The sequence below is a fragment of the Seriola aureovittata genome, chromosome 14 (assembly GCF_021018895.1).
Source record: "Seriola aureovittata isolate HTS-2021-v1 ecotype China chromosome 14, ASM2101889v1, whole genome shotgun sequence".
NCBI classification, from domain to species: Eukaryota; Metazoa; Chordata; class Actinopteri; order Carangiformes; family Carangidae; genus Seriola; species Seriola aureovittata.
Window position 1 is genome coordinate 13,591,202 of NC_079377.1, and position 22,806 is coordinate 13,614,007.

The 22,806-nt window shown below is 41.6% G+C and overlaps 1 protein-coding gene across 1 annotated transcript; it reads left to right on the forward strand.

Annotated features, from left to right (window-relative positions):
• Positions 1-1,624: 1,624 nt before the first annotated feature.
• On the forward strand, positions 1,625-22,208 carry stox1 (storkhead box 1). The gene is made up of 4 exons (XM_056395197.1): positions 1,625-2,155; positions 17,734-17,886; positions 18,364-21,067; positions 21,666-22,208. Exons 1-4 carry the CDS (start codon positions 1,825-1,827, stop codon positions 21,817-21,819), a joined length of 3,342 nt encoding a protein of 1,113 aa, XP_056251172.1. The 5' UTR covers positions 1,625-1,824; the 3' UTR covers positions 21,820-22,208.
• Positions 22,209-22,806: the final 598 nt, after the last annotated feature.

Genomic DNA, 22,806 nt, shown 5'->3' on the forward strand with positions numbered 1-22,806 from the left:
TTCAGTTTTAGTATCTTTGGAAACTTTGGGATCTCCTCTAGTATTTCAATAACGTTCTGTGGGTTTGAACAAAGTTTGGCTGCACAGCGGGAGTTTGTAATGACTGTAAAAGTTGGTCTGAACTGGTAATGCTTAAAATTATTATCAAAAGCTTTAAAAATCATGAGCCACAAAGAATCTCTTCAACTCAAGTCTTATTTAAAGACTTAAATCTTTAATCCCATGCAGAATCTTTGCAAGTTTTCTCTTTTGCCCCCCAACTTCACTTGACTCTGCTTCGCCGGGACAGACTGCACATAATTCATCCTGTGTAGGTTGAGGTGATGTATTCTTTTAATGTACAGAGGAAGCGCAATATCCTGTTCCCGCACAGGCTCTAATACCACACCGAGGCAGACTGGTCCCTGGCCTCTGAGGGGCCTTCGTGCTCCTGAAACTAAAGCCGCAGGCTTTCTGAGACTGTGATATATGAGGTGTCTGTCTGTCTGTGCTTCAGACTCTGCCTGTTCCAGCCTCAGTAAATGCAGGGCCTAATGGGGTCCCTCTTTTTAGAGCACAGGAGGATATGGTTCTCATTTTAGTGGCAAATATCTTCCCTGTGGCAGAGACTCATGCACATTGATTGAATCAGCATTTTCTCTTGTAAAGTCATTGTTGTGAAATGCAATAATTCAGCTTTGTTATATTATCCAAATCTGTAATGTAAATACAAAGGGCATAATGTTTTCTCATAAGACCCCTGTTTACCACATAAACCAGTTGGCTCTGGTATCTATGTTAAATTTTAAATTATTTAACAGCCAACTAATCATAAGGAGTGATGGAAATAAATTGATTTTATATGCATTCATTCTAAATCCATCATCAAAAGCTACTTTCAAGTTTTGTTGGTCTCCTTTGATGCTGATTCAGATAAAGACAATTTTCTGTGCAGGAAGTGTTTTATGAGGCCTCCATGTTGTGTCTTAATTCAGACCTTTACTTACATATGGATAAGATCTGTTCTGTGTTGCAACTTGTCGGCTACTTTGCTGGATACTTTGCTGTTATCCCAAAAAAGTTGATCTTATCGTTCAATTATCTTTTTGGAAACATCACCTTTTGTTTGATAAAATGTGATGAGGTTTTTATGATGAAGGATTATCCAAATAAATCAAAATCAAATAATGAAGCAGAAAAAGCAACTAGAAAAACAAAATGAGCGCATTCTACTTGTATGCCACAGGTATATTTGGAGCCAGGGAGGCTCACTGAGGATCTCTATGTGACTTAGTCCATGTAGGCTATTGCTGAAGTGCCCTAGAGCAAGACACTGGCTTCCTGCCACCCCAGGGATCCTGTTCAGTAGCTGATATGAGCTGTATCTGTTTTTGTTTTTTTGTTGTTTGAACCTTAAGAGCAGTCATACTGTTATTTTCTCTCAAAGACTGAAATGAAAAACGTCATCAATCCTGCAGGTTCATGCATAAGACAATCAAAACACACACACACACACACACACACACACACACACAACACACACACACACACACACACACACCTGTGAACAGACGGTGGGAGGTCTACCTGTGTGTCCCAGCAGCAGACTGATGAGCCCTCCTCCTCTCTGCCACCGTCACTGGTTTCCCTAGAAGCCGAGAGAAACCAGTCGGACGTCCTCTGCGCCTCCGGTACACTTCGTGTAGATTTGAGACGCACAGTGGAGGAATGCGTTTCAAAACCCGGCGTTTGTTTTGGTTTTCAGAAGGGAGACCTGTTTTTTAACAAGTGCATTTTCATTACTAGTATGATAGCTTCTTCCTGGGGCCGATTAAGGCGTTAAAAATGTCTCACCAGCAGCGGGTCGTCCAACTCTCCGCCGCTTCACTCGCTGTGGTCTTCGGCCCGGACGAGGAGAGTTTGCGCGCCGGCGGAGGGAAACTCAACACTACTACTACGAGTGGTCAGGAGATATTTGCGGACTTCAAAGCGCAAAACTCGCGTAGTTTCTGGAATAAAAGACTCGTTAAGGCCATTGCAGAGGTGTACTTTCAAGGATGGATGGAAAATATGGTGCTTTTCATTCAAGGGAACGCAAACAACCTGGAGGTGCTGAGAGAAGCGTGGATGCGCAGGGCTCTAAGGTCACCAAAGGGATTCATCATTAAAGCCGTCGGTATGTAACCTCAATACTGTCAATGATCTGAAGATATTATTAGGTATTATTATCAACTTTCCATATGCATCTGAAATCCAAAAAGTTGTCAGAAGGAAATCCTGTGGCAGAATATAGAAAGCTGCAATGCAAACAAATGAAAACAACGTAGATGCAAAGGAAATAAAAACACCACAGCATACAGCTACTGCAGTCATGCAAGAGTCTAATGTGTTTTTTCTCTTTAGAACCACACAACATTTGTTTACCACACTGAGAGAAACGTGTGAAAGTCATAAACTTTGAACAACATGTAGCTGGCAGGGTTGAACACTCCTCCTCCCCCTCCTCTGGATTTCCATTCTACTAATCACAAAATTGAGTTAAATCTGCTGGCAGAAGTTGTCTTACCTTCTTTCAAAAGTTATAGTGTTTGTGGAATCAGTAATGATTTATTTTCAGAGCATCTTTCTATTCCAAACAGAAGGTTTGGATAATTATTTTGCCCCTTGTGAAATAGCCAGTGTCTCTCTTCTTGAATGTTGAAAATGTAGAAATGTAAATGTGAAACTCTCTCACACAACAAAGAATAGCAAGTTGATGTCTTTTCATATTATCTAAACGGCTGCCACAATTTTCCCTGTACAAAACTCCTTTCAAAAATTGGCATTACTTGGTTGCCGTGAGCAGTGACATGTCACCAGCTTCGCCGGTTTCAAACCATTTACAACACAGGCTGCTTTTCATCATTTCAAGCTGCTCCATCCATCCAGATGGCCTGAGAGATGATATTCCTTATGACTTTATTCCCTCAAATACTGTGTGGTCGGTTTTAGTGGATTGCCCTGCCAGTCAGCTTCCCTTTGTTGTCGACACAGTGTTATGTTTAACAAAGCTTGTTAACAAAGCTCTGTATGCCATGTAATTAGTAATAATTGCTCCCCATCCTCTGGCTCTCCTCTTTTGGATGTGTTTTAATGCAGCATATAGCTGCACAGAAACAATGAATGGAAACCTTTATGCAGCCTCCTATATCGTGATCTCATGGGCTGTAAATGCATGACGGCACCAGCTGCCCGAGAAAATGACAACCCTGTGTGGGTTTTACAACTAATGACAGTATTCTTAAGAGATACACCAGGTTATTCACATTTTTTCTTACTTGAGAGGAAAGGTGCTAAACTTTAGGTTACAGCAAATACATGTGTGGGAGTTGACTTTATGTTTCTGCCACAAAGCACTACCTTCACCTCCCATAAAATTCAAATACTGCAGGATGCAAGAGTGTTAGAGGTATCCAAATGTTGGGAGGATAGCTGGGCTGCAGCAGGTTCCTTTTGGTTGTTGATATAGTGTCCCAGCAACACACACATGACTCTGAGTTGCCATTTGGTCCTGCTGCCTTGCCTCTGTTTCATTGTCTGTCCTTCCAATAATGTGTCCGTCTTTGTTTGAGTGTTATTGTGTCTGGATTCAGGCCTTGCCGCTGCCTACCTGCGGACTTTGTATCAGTCAGTCGGCTCTGCCAGACTGAGCGGTGCACGGACAAGTAAAGGGAGGAATGTGAAGGGGAGGAAGAGACCACACACAGGGGGGGAGAGACCCGGGAGGGCGTGAGGGTGGGAGGTGGGGGCTGACATGCCATCCCGCTGTGAGACAGTATCTGGCTCTAAGCTTCAGCTCAGCACACAAACAAGCACCATATGGGCCAAAGGTGATGCTGAGCTTGTTACTATGCACAGTGTCAGCAAGAAGGTGTACACACACATGCGTGAGCTCACAGTCGGATGCAAGGATGGAGTCCATGCCTCAGCCGACTTCTCGTGTTTGAGCTTCACACCAGAAACTTGTGAGCAAACACGTTTGTGTGTGGACACGTCACCTCCTTCTCCTCCTTAACAAATCCTCCGCGTCACACCGCAGCAATTTGTATGGAAATCAACTCTGGCAGGCTGTCAGAGCCTGGTTTACTGCCTTCTCACAGAGAGTTGGTCAGCAGTGAATCACAGTGCGACTGGCTGCCGACCACAGCCACTTTACTGTTGCCCAGGATTAATGTCCCTGCATTTCATGGCCAGTGAGGGACTGTGGAAGTCAGACTCCTAGATTGATATCAGGCATGGACATAAAGGCCTTGACATTGTACTGATATAAATATGTCAGCTAGAAAACAGAAAAGTTATGAGTAATGGGCTACAGTGAATTTCAAACAGCCCTGTTTCCTTTCCCAGGTCAGAACAAGGTTGAGACGTGACTTTACTGACGTGAGGAGTTTTTTTTAAAAGGAGAGTTAAGGGGCTAATATAGGAGATGTTTAGCTAAAACTTGTAATGTAATTTAAGCTAGTAAACAGTGCTCAATAAAGGGATGGTAAAACAAAGCCTCCAGACAAATAGACACAATCACTTTTTATTAATTTGTGCTAATTCCTCATTGCTCCCGCCTGGTTATCAGTGCTAAAAGCCCGAGTGAAGACAGATCGCTCTGTCGGCCAATCAGCCATCTTCGGGCCTCTTCAGCGGGGGGGAATATGTAGAAAGGGAGGTGTTTGGGAGGTGGGGAGGGTTGATGGAGGAAGGGGATCGTAGTGAGGTTAGGCCGAGGTAAACAGACAGGGCGAGGAGTTAGTATGAACAGACTTTGTTTTTATCCTTGTGGGAATGGGGCCCACTGGTACAGGGGTTGACCTCTCCACTTCAACTCATGAATGTCTGCAGGGTGTTTCTCATTCTTCCTCTTTTACTCTGAAATGATCTCTTCATCCCTTTTCTGGCTTTTAGCAGTTGTTTACAGAATAATATCACCACAAAGTCATATTGTTAATAATCAGTGTGAGTAGAGTTTCGACATCCTTCTTGCCAAGTGTCTTGACATTCAGTGTGTTTACATATACACTGTAACCTGAATACTGTGAATAATCAGATTTAGGTATGGGTTTCAGTAACCCTGTTTGAGTTTACATCATTTTTAATAATCAGGATGTGGTATCCTACAGGAAAGAAGAAAATGTAAGAAGGAAAATTGTTGGTGCTTTTTCTTTCCTTTTTAAATGTACTTGTGTTGAATTTTTCCTCAATGATAGTGGTGCTGCTGCTTGCTTAAGTCTGTGCTGTTTTTACTTTACAGATCAAAAACACCAACAACAATCAAGACACTACATGCCACTTTAATCCACATAATTTATATCAAATTAGTCATATTTACTCCAGCTTTGTTTTACTAATCGTATTGCCTTGTAGGAATAGTTTTACATTTTGGAAAACAATGGAAAGAATTCTATCACTGTCTTCGTTAACTATGGAGCTAGAGCTGGGATGCTAGCTTAATTAGCCAGTTAAGTATAAAGTATACATTTTTTTTACTTTGGCAAGAGCCAGTCTACCTGTTTACCACTGCTTACAATCTGCTTACAGGTCTTGCTCCATATTTAATGGACAGACAATCTTCTCATGTAACTCTCTGTAAAAAAGGGAATTACCATATTTTCCCAAAATGTCACACTATTCCTTTGATCTTCATCTTCAGCAGTCAGTCCCCAAAAGCTTGAGTTCTCACTGGAGATCCTGTTGAAACCAGAGGCTTCATAATGACTGTTAGCTGCTTCTGCATTATTTAGTGAGTCACTGTTGTCTCTGCAGGAGGATGAGTATGGATCCACGAGCTTAAACATTTATATGGAGTCAGCCAGTGGTGTAATGAGGTGTCCTGTATCCTCCCCACAATCAACCTCTGTAAACTGCCCTTGTCCTGTTTGAACATGGACGTGAATGAGTCCTCTGGACGGGCCTCTCACTTTCGCAGAGGAATACACTACTTTGGTCATTGTAGGACATACTGTAGGTCTCCCTCTGTGTATGTTTGGAGAACTAGGGTATGGCTATGCTGCACTTTTTATGCCAAGTTTCCTTTTTAAATGGTATGTTTCATTTAACTCGCCATACCATGAGGCGGTGACGCATTCCTGAAATGCTTCATTTACTCTTGAGATCATTTCCTGAGCTAGCAGGCTCAGCGAGCACCAGTTCTGCTCTTTACTTTTCACTTGAAAGTGTTGTATTTTCACACAAGGGGTGTCTCCTTTCATGAGGGTATTTTGTCAAAGTCTCAAAGCGCTCCACTAATGGTCATAACTCTTCCAGATGTTAGCTTATTAACCATGACACCCCCTTGCCGGGCTTTACCAAGTTTAAATGGCCCACCCTGTCCTAACTAAGCAGCAAAGGTCAAAGGTTAAAACCTTCTTGCTAACAAGCCACCTCGAGGTCAGTTAGCTTCAGAGGGGTTTTTTAGGAGGAAAAAAGAGCAACATACATCAACAAAGCATCCAGGTGTTCTTCACTCACTGGCCAGTTCAGCTTCTGTTGGTGTTTACATCAGTGGATCAGTGTTCTTTTGAAGGGATTATATATGTAGTGATTATAAAAAATATTTTCTTCATACTATTGAATCATCAGTAGGGTGCTTTGGTCAAGTTTGGAGCCATACTACCACTTGGTGTGGCAGATGCTCAATGTTTTAACTATTTCAACTGTTTATCCATTACTTTATTTCACTGCATTTGTTACTTTTAGTTAACAAACTATTTTAACTGTTAACCCACACTTTACTTTTAGCTAGCTCTTTCAACTATGTATTACTTAAGCGAACTATTTCAGTCATTTAACTATTACTTTTAAGCATTTATTTCAATCTTTTAGGCGTATCTGTTTTAGTAAATGTACCTTCTTTGAATGTCTAGGGGTACAAATACAAAATGTTTGTTTCTGTTATGTGCTGTAGAAAAGGTATCATCATGGAATGGGGGACATTGTTGTTGTGGCAATAATCCAGCTGCAGATCTAGTCACAGAGCCGGAACGACAACTGTGTAAAAGGGAGAGCCAGAATGGCGGGACAGACCCTGGCGCTGTTGTGTTACACATCACAGTGTCTGTATTTTATTTCTGGTTAAAGACAGATTGATGAAGGGAAATAGACGACTCATGGAAGCACATCTGTGTCAAATCTGCTCCACTCACCATCTCAGCTGCTCTCAGACAATACTTGTTAAAAAATAATCCCTCTCCAGTTCCCTTGACACTAATAGTATAACATTAAGCTGTTACACAAAATATATACTGCTGTTTTTCAGCCTCAAAATGATGAGGAGTCTGTATTATGACAGTGGTTGGTTCAGTTGTGTTCTCACAAAAACCGAGGGGGAATGTTTTTTGAGGAAACCATATCAAATCTGCTAGTACCCATTAGTGTGGAGGTTCTTATGTCTGACTTAAATGTTGGTTTGGTTGACCAAAGAACATCTAATTTCATTTATCCAAAATAACAGTTGACTGGAGATAAATTGTACATATAACTGACTCATGAAAAGACAAAGCAGCCTCTGTGATTTATGTGCAGCTTTGTTGAACTTTAAAATTGCTTTTCAAATTGCATTGATGGTATATGATAATTAGGCTGCAGTTTTATTTTACAAGCATCACTCTTATACTTTACTGAGCCAGTGCCAAGGGTAAGTCCCAGCATTTATCGAGAATGTCTTGCTCTCTATTTCCTGCGCTTGTAAAAAATGGTTTATTATGTGGTTCAGATAGGAGGAAACCTTGACCTCTGTTTGCAGATGTGACCCTCCACTGTGCCTACACATGTGTGAGACACTGTGTGCGTGTGCGTGCATGCCTCTCAGCACATCATTTGTTAGCCACATCCTTTCCCATTGAGCAGGAAGCTCACCCCCGGTGCAAATCAGACGTCAGCCTCCTTATCGACCCAAATATTGGGCTCACCCGTAGCGGGGGAGTGGAGCTCTGCCAAAAATAACAGGAGGAGTTTTCTCTATATCCCTCAGCTTATACACCCTGTCAGCAGGCGCTTGGGTTTCCCTCATGGGATTTGTCTTCATTCACTCTCTGGTTGGACAAATGGGACGACACACAAGTGAGGCTGTATTGCATTAAATTTGGTATTACTATTACTCCTCAGTTTCCTGACAGGATGTTTTCTTTGCTTCATTTAGCATTGATAAATGTAATGGTATGCTAACATCAGCTCTGTGATAGCAAAGTGCTGTGTTATTGTGTTACAAGAGTGAAGGATAATTTCAAGGATCACGCCAGCGCTCTGTGCTGACCAGTTGTAGAGCATTAAAAAGCGATGGATCATATGGCAGACACCCGACAGGAGCTCTGTTCTAAATACTTGGATAACAAACACAGGAATCTGCTGCAACTCAAGCTCAGTTAAATAGGAGGAAATGGGTTTCATCTGCAACCAATGACTGCCATCACTCTTGATTAAGGGGTGTGGATCTGCTGGAAACCTTCTACGATTGTGTGTAAACATGTTTTGGTGCAGGGTGCTAGTGGGGAAAGTGGGGGAAAACACCAGGATCTTTGAATACGACAAAACCAAGGAAACTAGAGGCTCCTGCTACTTTCTGAACTCAGCGGTTAATATGAGAGTGAAAAGTCCAAGCTCAGTTCAGTTTCATCATCAATGCAAAGATGCAAAAGCCTCATAAATATGCATAGAAATGTACTGTGCAGGTGTTTAAAAGTTGAATCCCTACATGTAAATAAGGAATGATATGATTAGGGCCTAAAATTGAACCTTTCACACTGATAACTCATCAGAAAAGTAGTTGTGAAACCAGACTCACACATTTGAATCAGAGCCAGAAGGTCTGAACAACATCAGGGAATCATTGACTGAATGGCTTGAAAGGGATCAACAAACAGAGCAGCATTGTGTTTTTGTGTATTTTAAAGATGTTCAGATTAGGCATTGATGTGCAGTTTTGCTTCAGTGTAGAATGTTGAATGAATACCTTACAGAATTTATTAAAGTTGTGCAGAGCTATAAGTAACATTTATGATTTGCATTCCTCATTGAGAAAGTGCAATTACTTTGAACACAAGCCAGTCAGGAGGGTCAGCAGAATGTCTGGCCAAAGATGAGGCTTTTTTTCTTGTCTTGAGTAAAACACATCTGAGGTGAACCAAGATCTTTTAACTGCAATGCAATGCCCATCATCTTTTATCTTTTTATCAACCACCGAATTCAGGTTATCCATCCATTCATCCATCCATCTAATTACATTTTTGCAGAAATGCTTATACATTGAAGTTTTGCTGATTTTTCTCAACAACAATCCCACTTTGGACTCTCATTAATTTGGTGTAATGCAGGCTTTAGGGTAATTATCACTAATGCCAGGGTCAAATCAGTTTAAAGTCTTAGTGGTCTTTTTAGGATTGTTTAGTGTTAGTGTTCTTATCTCCATTATCAGTTGTAGTAAATCAGGATTGGTGCATATTTTGGTAAAACAGTCTGCAGTAATTGTGATTTAGATCACAAAAATTCAATTCAATTGTGAAAAACCCAACAAAATGCCTGGTCAGAATATTAGCGGCACCTACAGATCCCTACTAATATGAATATTGAGCTTTTGAGCCAAACTCATATTAAAATGATATATTTATAGTTATATCAGAATTTGAAAGGAACATGTTCTATCTATGTCATTTAAGGTAAATAAATTAGCACTGAATGAGCTTTCCAAAGTCTGAAAAAACAAGCCTAGTGATGTCATGCAGGGTTATTTATACAAGGGACTAAAATTCAGGATATTTCAGTCTCTGGAAATAAATTTGACCATTCTGCTTTTTTAATCCGTCTGCAAGTCACTTTAGGACTTGGAAATGTTAAAATCATGAACATGGCTGTTATAGAACAAAGGAAAGGTACTGTGGTCCACATTTAAATGGGTTGGACTTACCAGTCGTCTGGCAGAAAAGGCAGTGGCAGACTGTGGGGTAATGTTCATGTTCATAAAAGCAGACGAGAGCCAGATACGTTGGGGTGTGGCCCATGAAGTCTGAGGTGATATGAAGTAAAAAAGATGGGAAACTAAAGTACAGGGAAATCTATGCTTTAAATCCTTTCTCGTGGCACCACCATGGCATCATGTTACACAGTGCACTTTGGGCTGTGCTATAAAATACAATTTGTGTACCTTCACCTTGTTACTGGTTTTCTGTTAAGCACCTGGTCAGGTGTGATTCCTATTTCACAAGAACATGATAACAGGGTTTTTGCACACTAGTTCAGCAGCAGGTCATTTATTTGTTATGGCATGAGCTGGACCGCTATTCAAATAGTTCTGACTGTCGATCAGATGGTAAAAACATTACTTAATGGCATTACAGCTGCAGGGATCTGCAGCCAAGATCTGTGGTAACCAGCTATGTGAGCGAAGATGTTTTAAACTCTGCAAAAGTCAGTTTGAGAAGCTTAGTCACAGCCATGCTTTCTTGCCAACATATGTTAAATGTCAAAGAGTTGGTTTGGCAAAGTGAGTCTCAAGGCCATAGCTGGATTATAGATCCATACTACATGTCTGCTGTTCTTTCTTCTTTTTCTTTGGCTTTGTATTACATGTGGCAAGTCGCTGCCACAGTGCAGGTTTCTATGGTGATCTGGGTCAACACAAAGCCTGCCTGTGTTTCTCTTCATTGCTTCAAGTTTTAGCTCATGAATCCTCTTTACTCTTTTTTCTCTCTCCTATCTGTTCCTCTGATGATTCGTGAGTAGTGTTTAGATGTAGCATTCAAAAGTTCATATCCTGACAATAGGCATAAAGCAGATTAAATAATGCAGAAGGTTCTCAGCTTTACTCTAGTAATCTGAGTTTGCATTGCCATGTCAACCTGCCAACAAAACCCCATTTTCTTAAAGACTGATTACAAAGAGGGCACAGTCCAGATTTTACTCTTCCCTTAATATTTAAACATGAGTGTGCTGACATACTCGACCATCAGTGGGTCAGATTAAATATTTACCTAATTCTTTCAAGTTTGGGCACAAATGCTTGTTTTATTGCTGTGAACCAATCAATAAAGCTGTAAAATGATCAGTGGCTCAGTCTTTCCATTTTATTGCTTATTGGTGTGTTTTTAAGTGCGATGGTGGTGGCCGTGTTGGTAAATAATTTGCCAACTCTAGACAGGAAAGTAAAACAGGGTAAATAAATATACATTAAAAAATGATGCAAACATTTTCATATAGTGCTGATGGCCATATTTCTTTCAGAGTGGATGGACACGAAAGGGGAGTGTTGTTAGACTGGGTCAGGTTTGGTTGTGCGGACATTCAGGCTGTGATTGCCCTCTGAAGGGATCTTTTCACTCATTTCATTGGGCCATTTGACTGCAATGCCCACATCTGTGTTCTATGGGAGTGAAAAGACACAAACTCGTAAAGCACTTTTAAAATTTTGATGTACACACACACACACACGCACACAAACACGAAAGGAGGAGGGAGGAGTCATGGGGGCCTGCTGGACCAAAGAAACCCAAAACAAAGAGTCGTGGGACTGGGAGGGAGTCGCAAAAATAAATTACAGTTGGCACCTCTTCTCCTTACATTCAATCTGACTGTATGAATGTTTGACATTGTCTCACCCGAGACTTAACTCAGATCTTTCACGTACAGCCTGCAGATTCACTGAAGCATGTCCTTCACAAGGTCTCAGCCGATGGGAGACAGGGAGGGATTTTGCAGTTTGAGCAAGCCTCAAGTTCACGTTGAATGCTATGCAGTGTGTCCTTAATGAGGGAGAGAGAAGATTAGCCTGTTTGCTTACTGGAGCCTAAAAGATTAGACGATAGCAGGATGAGATAAGGTGGTGTGTGTTTGTGAGTTTGTGTTTCCAGAGAGGCCATTGAGTGGGGGATTTTGGTGCCAAACCTTATGTTTCAAAGTGACGGTGTCATCGACACCCCTACGGCCACGCAGATAGCAATAATAAGCACTCAACATTATAACCCACGTTTCACCATAAAATGCAATGTGTTAAAATTTACAGGAACCTCACTAGATTGCTTTACAGTACAAATTGAGACCAGTTTTTACTTTGCCCTGTACAATACATTGCATGTTTCCTGTTATCAAAGGCTGGTGGTGGTGATGGTGGAACAGATGATTACTCTACTGCTGCACAGTCAAAATGTCAAGTAAAGTATCGCAAATGTTAGCTAAATATTTGAAATGTAAAATGATATTCAGGCTTTCGAAAGGCTATATCTTTGTTATGGACTGTGTCTGTGTTGCATGTCGTTACCATAGCATGATTTAAAGATTAACAGGTACTTTTGGGCTTTAAATGCCAAATGTTAGGGTAACATGCCCCTTCCATCTAACCACTGATTAAGAGGTCATAAAATGATTCTGGGGTATGTGCTGCTGCAGGACTTCAAATGTCCTGTGATCTGGATGATTTTGACCATCATGTGGTTGCACTCATGTTCAGTAAAGATCATTTAGGGATAGTAGTATGTACTGTTAAGTTTACTGTGTGTTAGTATTTTCTTCCAAGAGGCTGGAGGTAATGCAATCACATAAGAAATGGGACTCATGCGGCTCGGAGGCCAGCTAACAGCACAGCCATGTGAATACATGTGGCATTGATCAGTGTCGGCAGGCAAAACGGTCTCAGTGGGGATAGAGGAGAGAAGGTCTCTGTCAATCATCTCCACAATCTGAGCAGTCAGCTTCAGGCATTTTTCATTTTTTATCCCCCAGGCAGCAGTTTATTCTGACATGGAAAGTTTATGACATGGGAAGAAATCCATGTTTTTCTGTGTGGAGCAGAAGAATTGTGTGGGCTTTGTCACTTTATTTTAATCTTGTGGTCAATACCATTCAAATAAAATTGTTATATAAAGTTGCAATGATCTCTTTAAATCCAAATTGGCATATAAAGTGTGCATTCTGTCTCAGTCCTATTTGTACTCCTTCACTAAATCAACTTGGGAATGAAAAATGGTTAATTATACTAAACTGTTTGGCTCTCTGCTTATTTACATCTGTGATGGTGAATCACAAGTCATTGCTTTACTCCAGCAGTTTAATTGCACTTCTAATATTCTAATATTATTTTAGTTCCTGTTATGGGTCAAGCTCCACAAACGCTGGATCCTTCACTTCCCATAATGCAGTAAGGGTATGCTAAAAAAAAAACAGTTTGTACCCATCACTGCAGCATCATCACAGTCATTTTCTGAGACTTGATGAAGACCCTCCAGAGCTAATTAAGACATTAAAGAACTGTCTCGACAGGCTGAGCAGGACTAACCATTACAGGTGAACAGACTTTGACATATATAAAATTGGTGAGTTCCCCTTTTGAAGGGTTGTATTAGACAGTTGCTCCTCCTAACCTGCCGGGAGACAAATCTTGCTGCTGTTTGATTCTCGAGCTGCTGTTTCCCTCCCTCTTCCTATTGGCACAGGGGTTGGTTGCCATAGCACCTAGCCAGGTATTCATGCCGTGTATGACAAAGGGTGTAAAGTTGGTCCGCCCGGTCTTAGATTACAGGAACACAGAGGTCCGTTCCCCCTGGAGTTAAGATGGTTACAACAGTGAACCTGGTCACGCCTGCTAATGTTAGACTCAATAAACACTAATCCTCTGCCTGGCTCATCCTTCTATGACGCCAACATTTTCCCACAAATAAACTTCTGTAGGTGTATTTTTGTCTTCTGTCTCACACCTGCATTGTCAGTCTCCCTTGTCTGTTTATTTTTTAGTCAGTGCTGCTATCCAACCGTAGTTAATTGACTGGCATGTGGGAAACATGCTCTTACTTGAACCTATTCTGTTTTTCACTCCCTTAGGAGTAGAGATCCTGTTAGCAGGTGTCCGACAGGACATCCTGCTTTGAACCAGGACGTGGCCAGAGTGCTCAATCTACCAAAACTACCTCTGTGCAAAGAGATTTGGGAAGTTTTCCAATAGTTTATCAATTCCCCGTGATCAAGATATATTATTTGCCTTCCCCCTCTCTGACCATATCATATCCTTGCTGACCTTTTAACTGTTGACAATGGTTGTAAGTGGTTGCTATGTGGACAGCCTGTCATTCCTATAGGAAGTTAAAAACAATGAGGAGCTAAGTCAGCAGCACTAATTCACTGCCCAGGGAGACTGCTATTGAGATATCCGCTCTGAGGTTTAGTCAGATTAATGTCTTCTGTCGGAGCTGGGGGAAGGCAGATGTTTTTTTACGATCCCTCTGTGTGTCGTAGGATCAGTCTTACAAAGAAAGCGCCCAGTCTGTGAGACTTATGAGCTTTAAGTGGAGCTCACCTAAGACTCATAAGTCTCTCTCTGCTGATAATTGTTTTTTTTACTGACTTTGCTTGATATATTTCTTACTAACAATAAAGCATTTTCAATTCAATAAAACACAACTGAGCACCAATTTGATTAATACATTTCAGGGAGCAAAAAACTGCTCTGTGGTCAGTGTTGCCAGATTGGCCAGTTTTCCACCCAGCTGGGCTACTTTTTATTATGTAAAATAGTTTTGGGTGGGTTGTGATAATTTGAGCTACTTTTTTTTTGTACCATTTAGACCCACAGAATATTAGGCTATGTTCCAATATATCTGCCCCTCCTCTCCTCTGATTAGTTGACTGATTTAACTGATGCCCGTCAAAACTATAGTTTAGTTTATTACAACTGGATTGAACTATTTTCCCCCCAGTTTTAGCTGTGAGATAAAAGATGCTAAAGTTTAGATCTGTTCCTATAAATGAAGACGTTAAGCCAAAGCTAAATTGGCTTAAATGTTTCTAGGCGACTCAGGCTATGTTTTGTCAGTCAAATCTGGCAACATTGTCTGTGGTGCTTCATGACAAATCTATTTGGGCACATATACATTTTTTTGTCAAAAAAATGTCATTAGTAGACTTGCCTGGATCTATGAGTGTGGTACGTGTGCGTTCTGTCATGCTATACCATGATTAGTTGTTTATTTTCCCTGCCTTGGACGTAAGTGGTTCAAGTGTGAGGGTTATAAATGTTTAGTTTACATCAAGTGTGAGCTTGGCAGTGTTTTTACTGAAAGCCCTAGGGTTGATGGGAGACTCACTCACTCAGTCACACACACCACATGTTGAAACTCATGACTGAATTCACACTGTGTGTTGTCAACACAACTGGAAACTTGAAATCACATGGGGAAAATGTGTCAATAACACAAACAAGTTGAAGCTGGAATTGATTATATATGTGTGTGGCATCTTTTACACTCAAATTTGGACTCAAGCTGCTTTTGATACTGTGGGTAAATAAAAACAGCAGATAGAGTGGGATCATTGATCACTTTTTTGTGTTATCACCATTTTTTTACTTATCCCTTGTAGTGCTGCCACCCCATAAAAAGGACAGATGGTGTGTCTGGGCACTGGCAACTTTAAAAGGGATGTTCCAAAGAAAGCAAGTCAACAGGCCACAGTACATGCTCAAAAAATGTGATTTTACTAACAAAAACATTTTCAAACAAAAAAAATGAACCCCAGGAAATTCAACAAAAAAAATAACTTAAGCCATTACATCAAAGAAATAAAATCCACAGCCTCACAGCAAGCTGCCACATGCTCTGTCTCTCCCCATTGACTCCTGACTGGCATCTTATCTTCTCCTTCTCACCTAACTGGAGTCTACCACCAGCTCAGGTAAGTATGGGGGTGAGCTAATCCTACACATGCCTGTCCAAGCAAACCAAACCCCATACAACGACTACCTACCAACTTCTGTTACTGTTGACAATTCCCACTCTACAATAAGCACCAGATATTATTCATAAGTGCACACGTTTCACCCCACTGTTATCTACTACAGAACAGTTCTACCCATCTTCCCACATACTCATGCCCAGTACCTCACTACTACTAAGAAGACCTAATGACACACACCTGTTTCCCCTTCCCCTGACTGAGCTGTTGATCAACCCCACTAACCTAGAAGAACAACTGAAAATATACAGTGGGCTGACCCTTCCAACATATCAAACCTGCAAGCAAAGATCAACCACATCTCACAACCAATGCATTAAATAACTGAACAGAAACATCCAACTAAAATACTGATTAAATAACAATGATAATGACAAAACAATGATAATATGGGGAATCAGGGCCTAGTGAAAAGGGAATGGAGCAGCCTTATCACATCCCTTCTTTCACCCATTATACACCTGACATTAATGCAATGTAGCTGATTAACTAAAACCAATTTTCCAGTCCTGTGGGTAAGGTTATGTCCATGCCCTTGTGTCTGCTATTCATATGAGGGGACTTTGTGTTACCCCAGCCCTGATGCTAATCATTCATCAACAGTGGGATCTAGTTTGTTTTGGTGCTTTCACTGAGCTCACTACTCATTAGTAAACATTTCCCTTTGTGCTTAGTCTATGAGTAGAGTTTTGTGGAGAGTATGCAGACAATGATGTCAGCATTATGAAAAGATTGTTTCATAAAGGCTGCAGGAGCTAAGCAAACATTTTTCAGTGTCCCTTTTATGTTATTGCCCATGGGTTCATAATGTATTCTAATCCCCCATACACATTATTATCCAAACCATAACCACATCAGACCATACCTAACCCCAACCATTAACCTAAACATCAAGATTTGAACTCAACTCTTCTGTAAAGCTAAAACTAACCACCTCATGGGTTATATCTACATTTCTAATATTATACCTAAACACAGTTTACAGTTTGGCAGGCCATAACCCTAGCAGTATCCAAAATATTGTAGTGACTGGAACTGACATCATTGCCCTTTTAGCCTCTTCAGGGATTCAGGTTGAGCCAGAGAGGAAATGCTGTAACTAATTAGTCAGTTGTCACATGTCTTTTGTAATCGTCCCCATTGTACTTTGACCCAAAAATCACCACATATCCCTAGTTCGAATCGTGCTATCAGCTGACTCTTTTTTTTCAGTTTCCATGTTCTGTCCTATTAACACGGTGTGGAAGGGTCTTCATGGAACCACTATCGAACTCATCCCGCCCTCTTCACTAAAGGCTTTGTACAAAAACTACTTGCCTGAAGGAACTTAACCACTGCATGTTGTTTCAATTATGTTTCTCCATCTATGAAACTGTGCTGATTGTTTCTGATACTGAAATATTTCTAAAATGTCTGGTTAGCTTTAAAAGCAGCTTAGTTTTATGATTTGAAAGCCTTGTGGCTCCTGTCTAATGGGCTCCCACAGTTTGTTTTTATGTCAGAGGCACATGCAGATTGGTGGCAATGTGATGTGGGGAATACATATACACAATGAGTTTCATTCTATTATTACAAAGACAAATGCTTCCAAGACTGTCTCTCTCTTTTTTCTCAGTCTCTCTTACTTTTGGTAACATGTTTGTCTAAGGGCACCTCCTAGACGTGTAAGGCTGTATGATATGGGGGGCAGGATATCTGATCTGCCCAGCAGGCAGACCTGTGGTCATTTCTGTGGGAGTAATGGAATTCTGTGGTCTGTCCCAGTACTGATGGAATTTCAAAAGCAGTCAGGCATGGCTCATATAGCTCACATAAATAGACCACCTCGGTCATGATTTAGAAGGTGGTCAGGAGAGGAATGTCAACTTCAGTACTTCGAGTTGTTTTCACTGGCAGCACAAGTCAGAGAGAGACCTCTCTAACCCAGGTGTGTTTGTGTGTACTGCAGCAGGCCCACCTGTTTCACTCAATAATCTGTTGGTGTATGTGTGTGTGTGTGTGTGTGTGTGTGTGTTTCAGGTGACCTGTCCCCGGTGCAGATGTCCCCTGTCCCCCAGTCTCAGTTCATTCCCTTGGCTGAAGTGTTGTGCTCAGTCATCTCAGATATGAACTCCTCCCAAATCACTGTCAACCAGGAAGCACTTATCAATCACATGAGCAAAGCCCACCCAGGTAATCCATATATCCAAATATTGTCTAATTTTGTTTGTTAAAGGAATAGTTCAACACTTTGGTAAATGTACTTATTACTTTTGGCAGGGTGTTAGTGTTAGACTAGAAGATTGACAAAACTCTTATGTCTTATCTTAGTTTAGCAAAAAGACAGGAATCAGGGGGAAACAGTACGAGGAGTTATGTGCCAGACAATTTCTGGACAGACTAAGTAACTTCTAAGAAATAGTCTGGCACATAACCCACTGTCAGTTTTTCCTTGAATTAAAAAAGCAAGATCCACTGTATTAATTATTGATCTTAGATTTTGTTATCATTGGACAGAGCCAGTCTACCTGTTTCACCACTTTCAAACTTTTTGCTAAGTTAAACAGCTACTGGCTTTAGCTTTATATGTAACAGACAGACATGAGTGAAAGTCAATTTTTGATTTAGGGAATTGGTATTATTATACACCTCTCTCTTTCTGTGTCTCAGGGATAACCATCCCTACCCAGGACATCCTCTATAATGCTCTAGGCACTCTGATCAAGGAACGTAAGATTTACCATACAGGCGAAGGCTACTTTGTCGTCACCCCTCAGACCTATTTCATCACCAACAACATCGTCCGAGAGAAGAATTGGTGGACTTCTGGGTCAGCAGATGACCCTCCTTCTCCTCCTCCCATTACTTACCTACTGAGCAACGATGCCTGTGTTGAGAGAACTCAGTCACTCCCAGTGGCACACTGCAAATCTTGCAGCTGCTTCAGCCCTCTCCAAACATCCACAAATATCGCCTCCACTACTGCACAAGCAACTGTCTCTCCCTCCACTGTCCCAGATCAGCATTCTGTCTCTGTTTCCATAAGTGAATGCACAGGCAAGAGCTTAAAGTGGCCTCGACAGTCAGATCACAAACCCACAGTGCAGCATCAGTCCACCTCCACGGCAGCAGACTGTCAGGCAAGTGAGATCAGCAAAACTACAGCCACTACTAATGCCACGAGCCGCAAAGAAAAAGACAACAAACCAGGGAGGAAGTTTGGTCTCAGTTTGTTCCGAAGGAATGGAGGGAAAAAAGAGAAGCCAAAGAAAGAGTATGCATCTTTTTCAGGCCAGTTTCCTCCAGAAGAATGGCCAGTAAGAGACGAGGACGACCTGAACAACTTACCCCGTGACCTGGAGCACGCCATCATCAAACGCATCAACCCTGAACTGACTGTGGACAATTTGACACGCCACACAGTCCTAATGAAGAAGTTGGAGGAGAGGAGGGAGAAGGGGATAGACAGAGTGTTGGACAGGTGTCTGGATAAAGACGATAAGGGAGTGAACAAAGGAATGTCTACTGAGATCCTAACAATGTCAAAACCCAGGCATCATCATTCCTCTAAGGCAGGGGCAGGGAAAAGATATGCTCTGAAGGCCTCTCGCAGCAAGAGGAGGGCCCACTCATCCAGAGAGAAGCAAAGGGAAAGGGAGAAGGAGAGGGTTAAGAGTAAGGCTCCCATATGTGCGGACGATTATCCAGAGGGGGACGATTTGATCCCTACTCGGCTCAGAGTGGAAATCCCTGTTGATGAACCAGATCAAGTGGAAGAAGGTGGAGCTGTTGAGGGAAAATCTCTTTATAAGAAACGCATTGAAAACCCTTTCCAGACTCATCCAATCAAAGATGTAGCTGATGCTGTAATTCCTGCCACCATCAACAGAGAACATAGAAGACGAGAGGTGAAAGAGGGCAAGGCTTCAAGGCCAGGCAGGAAGGAACGAACGAGTCACCGCTCAAAATCATGGGACCCACATCGAGCCAAAGTCATTACAACAGATGGAGAGCATGCAGGGAAATCCCCTACATCTGAGGAGAGGTACGACTGTGTCCATGAGAGGGACTTTACTGCTGATCATGTGCTCCAAGCAGACCTAAAGTTCAACGGAGAGCTGCCACTAGACTACAGCTCAGCCTACCCACAGAGCAGCACACTCCGGATAGATGATAAGGTCAGACATCAGAGGGAGGGAAACAGCAAGGAGAGCTGGGAGAGAGAAGGCAAAAATGCACTTTGTCAGGAGGCAGAGTACAACAGTATGCCAGACCACAGCCAAACTATAGATAATGGTCTCTCTAGCATCAAACAGTACTCCAATACTAATAGCATTCTCCCTATGCTTCCCTATGAGCCTGTTATCAACCACCCATATGACCCAGCTTTGCCCTGGCCCAAGCCCTCTTTACAACGGAAACACTCCCTCAGACTCTCCAACCCACAGAGGGATGATAAACAGAGGCCTGACGAGCTCTTTTCACACCAGCAGGCCTGTGATACTACAGCCACCCAGGAACAACAGGACATTAGAACCGTCACTATCAATAATAGAGTGCAAAGGGCCTTGAGCCAGGGAGAAAGGCCAGAGTTGATAGCTGACAGCACTCCCTCAATAACAAACACTGATGACTTAAGAGAGGACGACTACAGGCTCTATCAGAGAGCAGATGAGCAGGAGGATGAGGATGCCTGCAGCTCCTTGTGCCTGAACGAGGACGAGATTATTGATGCTGCAAATGTGTACCGAACAAGTGTAGCAGACAACCATGGCCACCAGTTGGTTTACCATAACCGTGAATCTGATTTGATATATGAGGGACCCCACAGTCACTATTTTAATTCCAAATTTCACCAACCACAAGATTCAAGGGACAGCACTTTGAAAGATCTCATTCCCTCAGCAACTCAGAGGGACCCTTCCCTCAGCCCCACCAGACCTGGAGAGACCAACTGGAGACTCCACCATCACCATCAGAGTACTAGATCAGCAGGGGCTTATAGTGAATCCAACCCCAGGCAAGGTACATTGATCCAGGGGGAAAAACGCCACGAGGTCAACCTTGATTTGGATCGTCCCGAACCATCTGAAGTTGCAGACAGTAGCATCTTTGACTACTGCCAGACTAGTGAGATAGAATCAGACACTGAGACCGTCCGTAAGTCGGCTGATGAGGGAGATGGTGAATCTGCTCACTGGGCAGCTGAGGTGGAAGAAGTGCATGAGGATGAGTTTGATGAGACGAGTGTTCCTCAGACTCACAGAGCTGTTCTGGGTATGCCCAGTGGAGCCAGAGGGTCTCAGATTGGGGAAGGAGTGGAAATTGGAGAGAACCAGAGCATCACAGGGGACAGTGGTATAGATTCTCCTCGGTGAGTGCCTCTCTTTATAGTTGTTCATATTAGCTCTAATAAGATACTGTGATATTTCAACATAGCAGTTAACAGTCTGATGAAAAGGTTTTATGTGGAGAAAAAAAAAGAAATTCTCTTAATCTCTTAGCCCAGATGTGCATTTTTTAGGCCAGTGTTTTTACTAGTTTCACACCTTGGGCTCATTTCTTATCTCTTCTGTGCTGTGAGTCCCACACTCTGGAAGAATTTTAGAGACAGGAAAAACAAACACCAAACTGAGGTTAGTTAGCCTCTAGGTTACATGTCTGTGGCTTACTTCCAATTTGTGTTTTTTTTTTTCCTTTAAAGTAAATTGCAATAAAGCTGAACAAACACCTTGTGACCAATTATAGTATGCAGTATTTGGACAGAAGGGAGTCATTTTGATAATTATGTGTAATTGCTGTGCAGCACTTAAATTCTCATGTTATTATCAGAGGAAGAAAGACTTATATTTTGACACTGAACTTGAACCACACTTTGTAGGTGAACAGATGCAGTGCATGAATACGTCACCTTGTTCAAATGGCATATTTACATAAAATATCAACCTTGTGCCCCCTTTTGTCCCCTACAGGACCCATGTCAGTCTGGCTTCCAGCAATACTGTCATTCTTGAGGGTCTCAAGAGAAGAGGCTTTTTACAAAACCTGGAGAAACTGCATTCAAAGAGCAGCACCATTCGAACGCAGAGCTCACTGCTGCAGCTAACTCCTGTCATGAACGTATAGCAGGTCTACGCCCCCTGCTGAAGCTTCGTGTTGGAAGTATGAAAAGGTCAAAACAATGTGCTTGAATCTCCTGCTCTGTGTAATTGCTATCATCATACCCATCACAGCAGGGGTCTGTGTACAGATGTATAGTATATATTTTTTCTTTTTGTAAATAATTTTAAAGGTAATATGCTATGATTTATCCATTCATGGATTACCTTGTGTATGTGTTGTTAAATACATGGTATATCAGCATCCTTTTTTGTGATACAAATGTACAGTTTTCTTTCTCTACACATCTCATTGCTTAAAATGTCTTAAAATGTTCATAACAGCAATAACATGATCTAGCATTTCCTTTTATCTCATTAAGTAGCATTTAGCACAAATAAAATTGTGTATATCAACCAAGATGTCTTTCTCTTCATGATATTGTTCACAACACTGACCCTCAACACAAGTAGCTGAGGCAGTGCTCTTACTTAAGAAAATAATTGTGACTTTACTATTAGTGTTGACCCATGTCAACTTCAGAAAGCAATACTGTTGTTGGTCCAAAGCAGCTTTTAGAGTTTTTATCCAATTGTTGAATTGGCATTTTTGTTTGTATTGGGGGATATCTGTTGATACAACAGCTAGATATAATTAAAAAATACATTTGTAAAGCTCACCCAGTTTACTAACTGTATTTGTGAAAAGCATGACTATTAAGAACATCATGATAAATGGTCAGAATAAGTGATATATGTTTATTGGACATATTAATCATTTGCTTCAAAAAAAAAAGTTTGAGTCACACTCCTAATGTAAACCAGACATCACTCTGTACCAAGAGGCCTGATAAATCCTTATCTCTGAAGGTTATCATGTCAGTTGATCCCAACCTTGAATGTCTACCTCAACAGGCAACTAAAGTCTGACCTCCAGCTGTGATGGAATGTAAACCACTGTAGTGCAGGAAGGCGTGTACTTTCCTGATATTATGTTGATGTTTTTACAATTTCT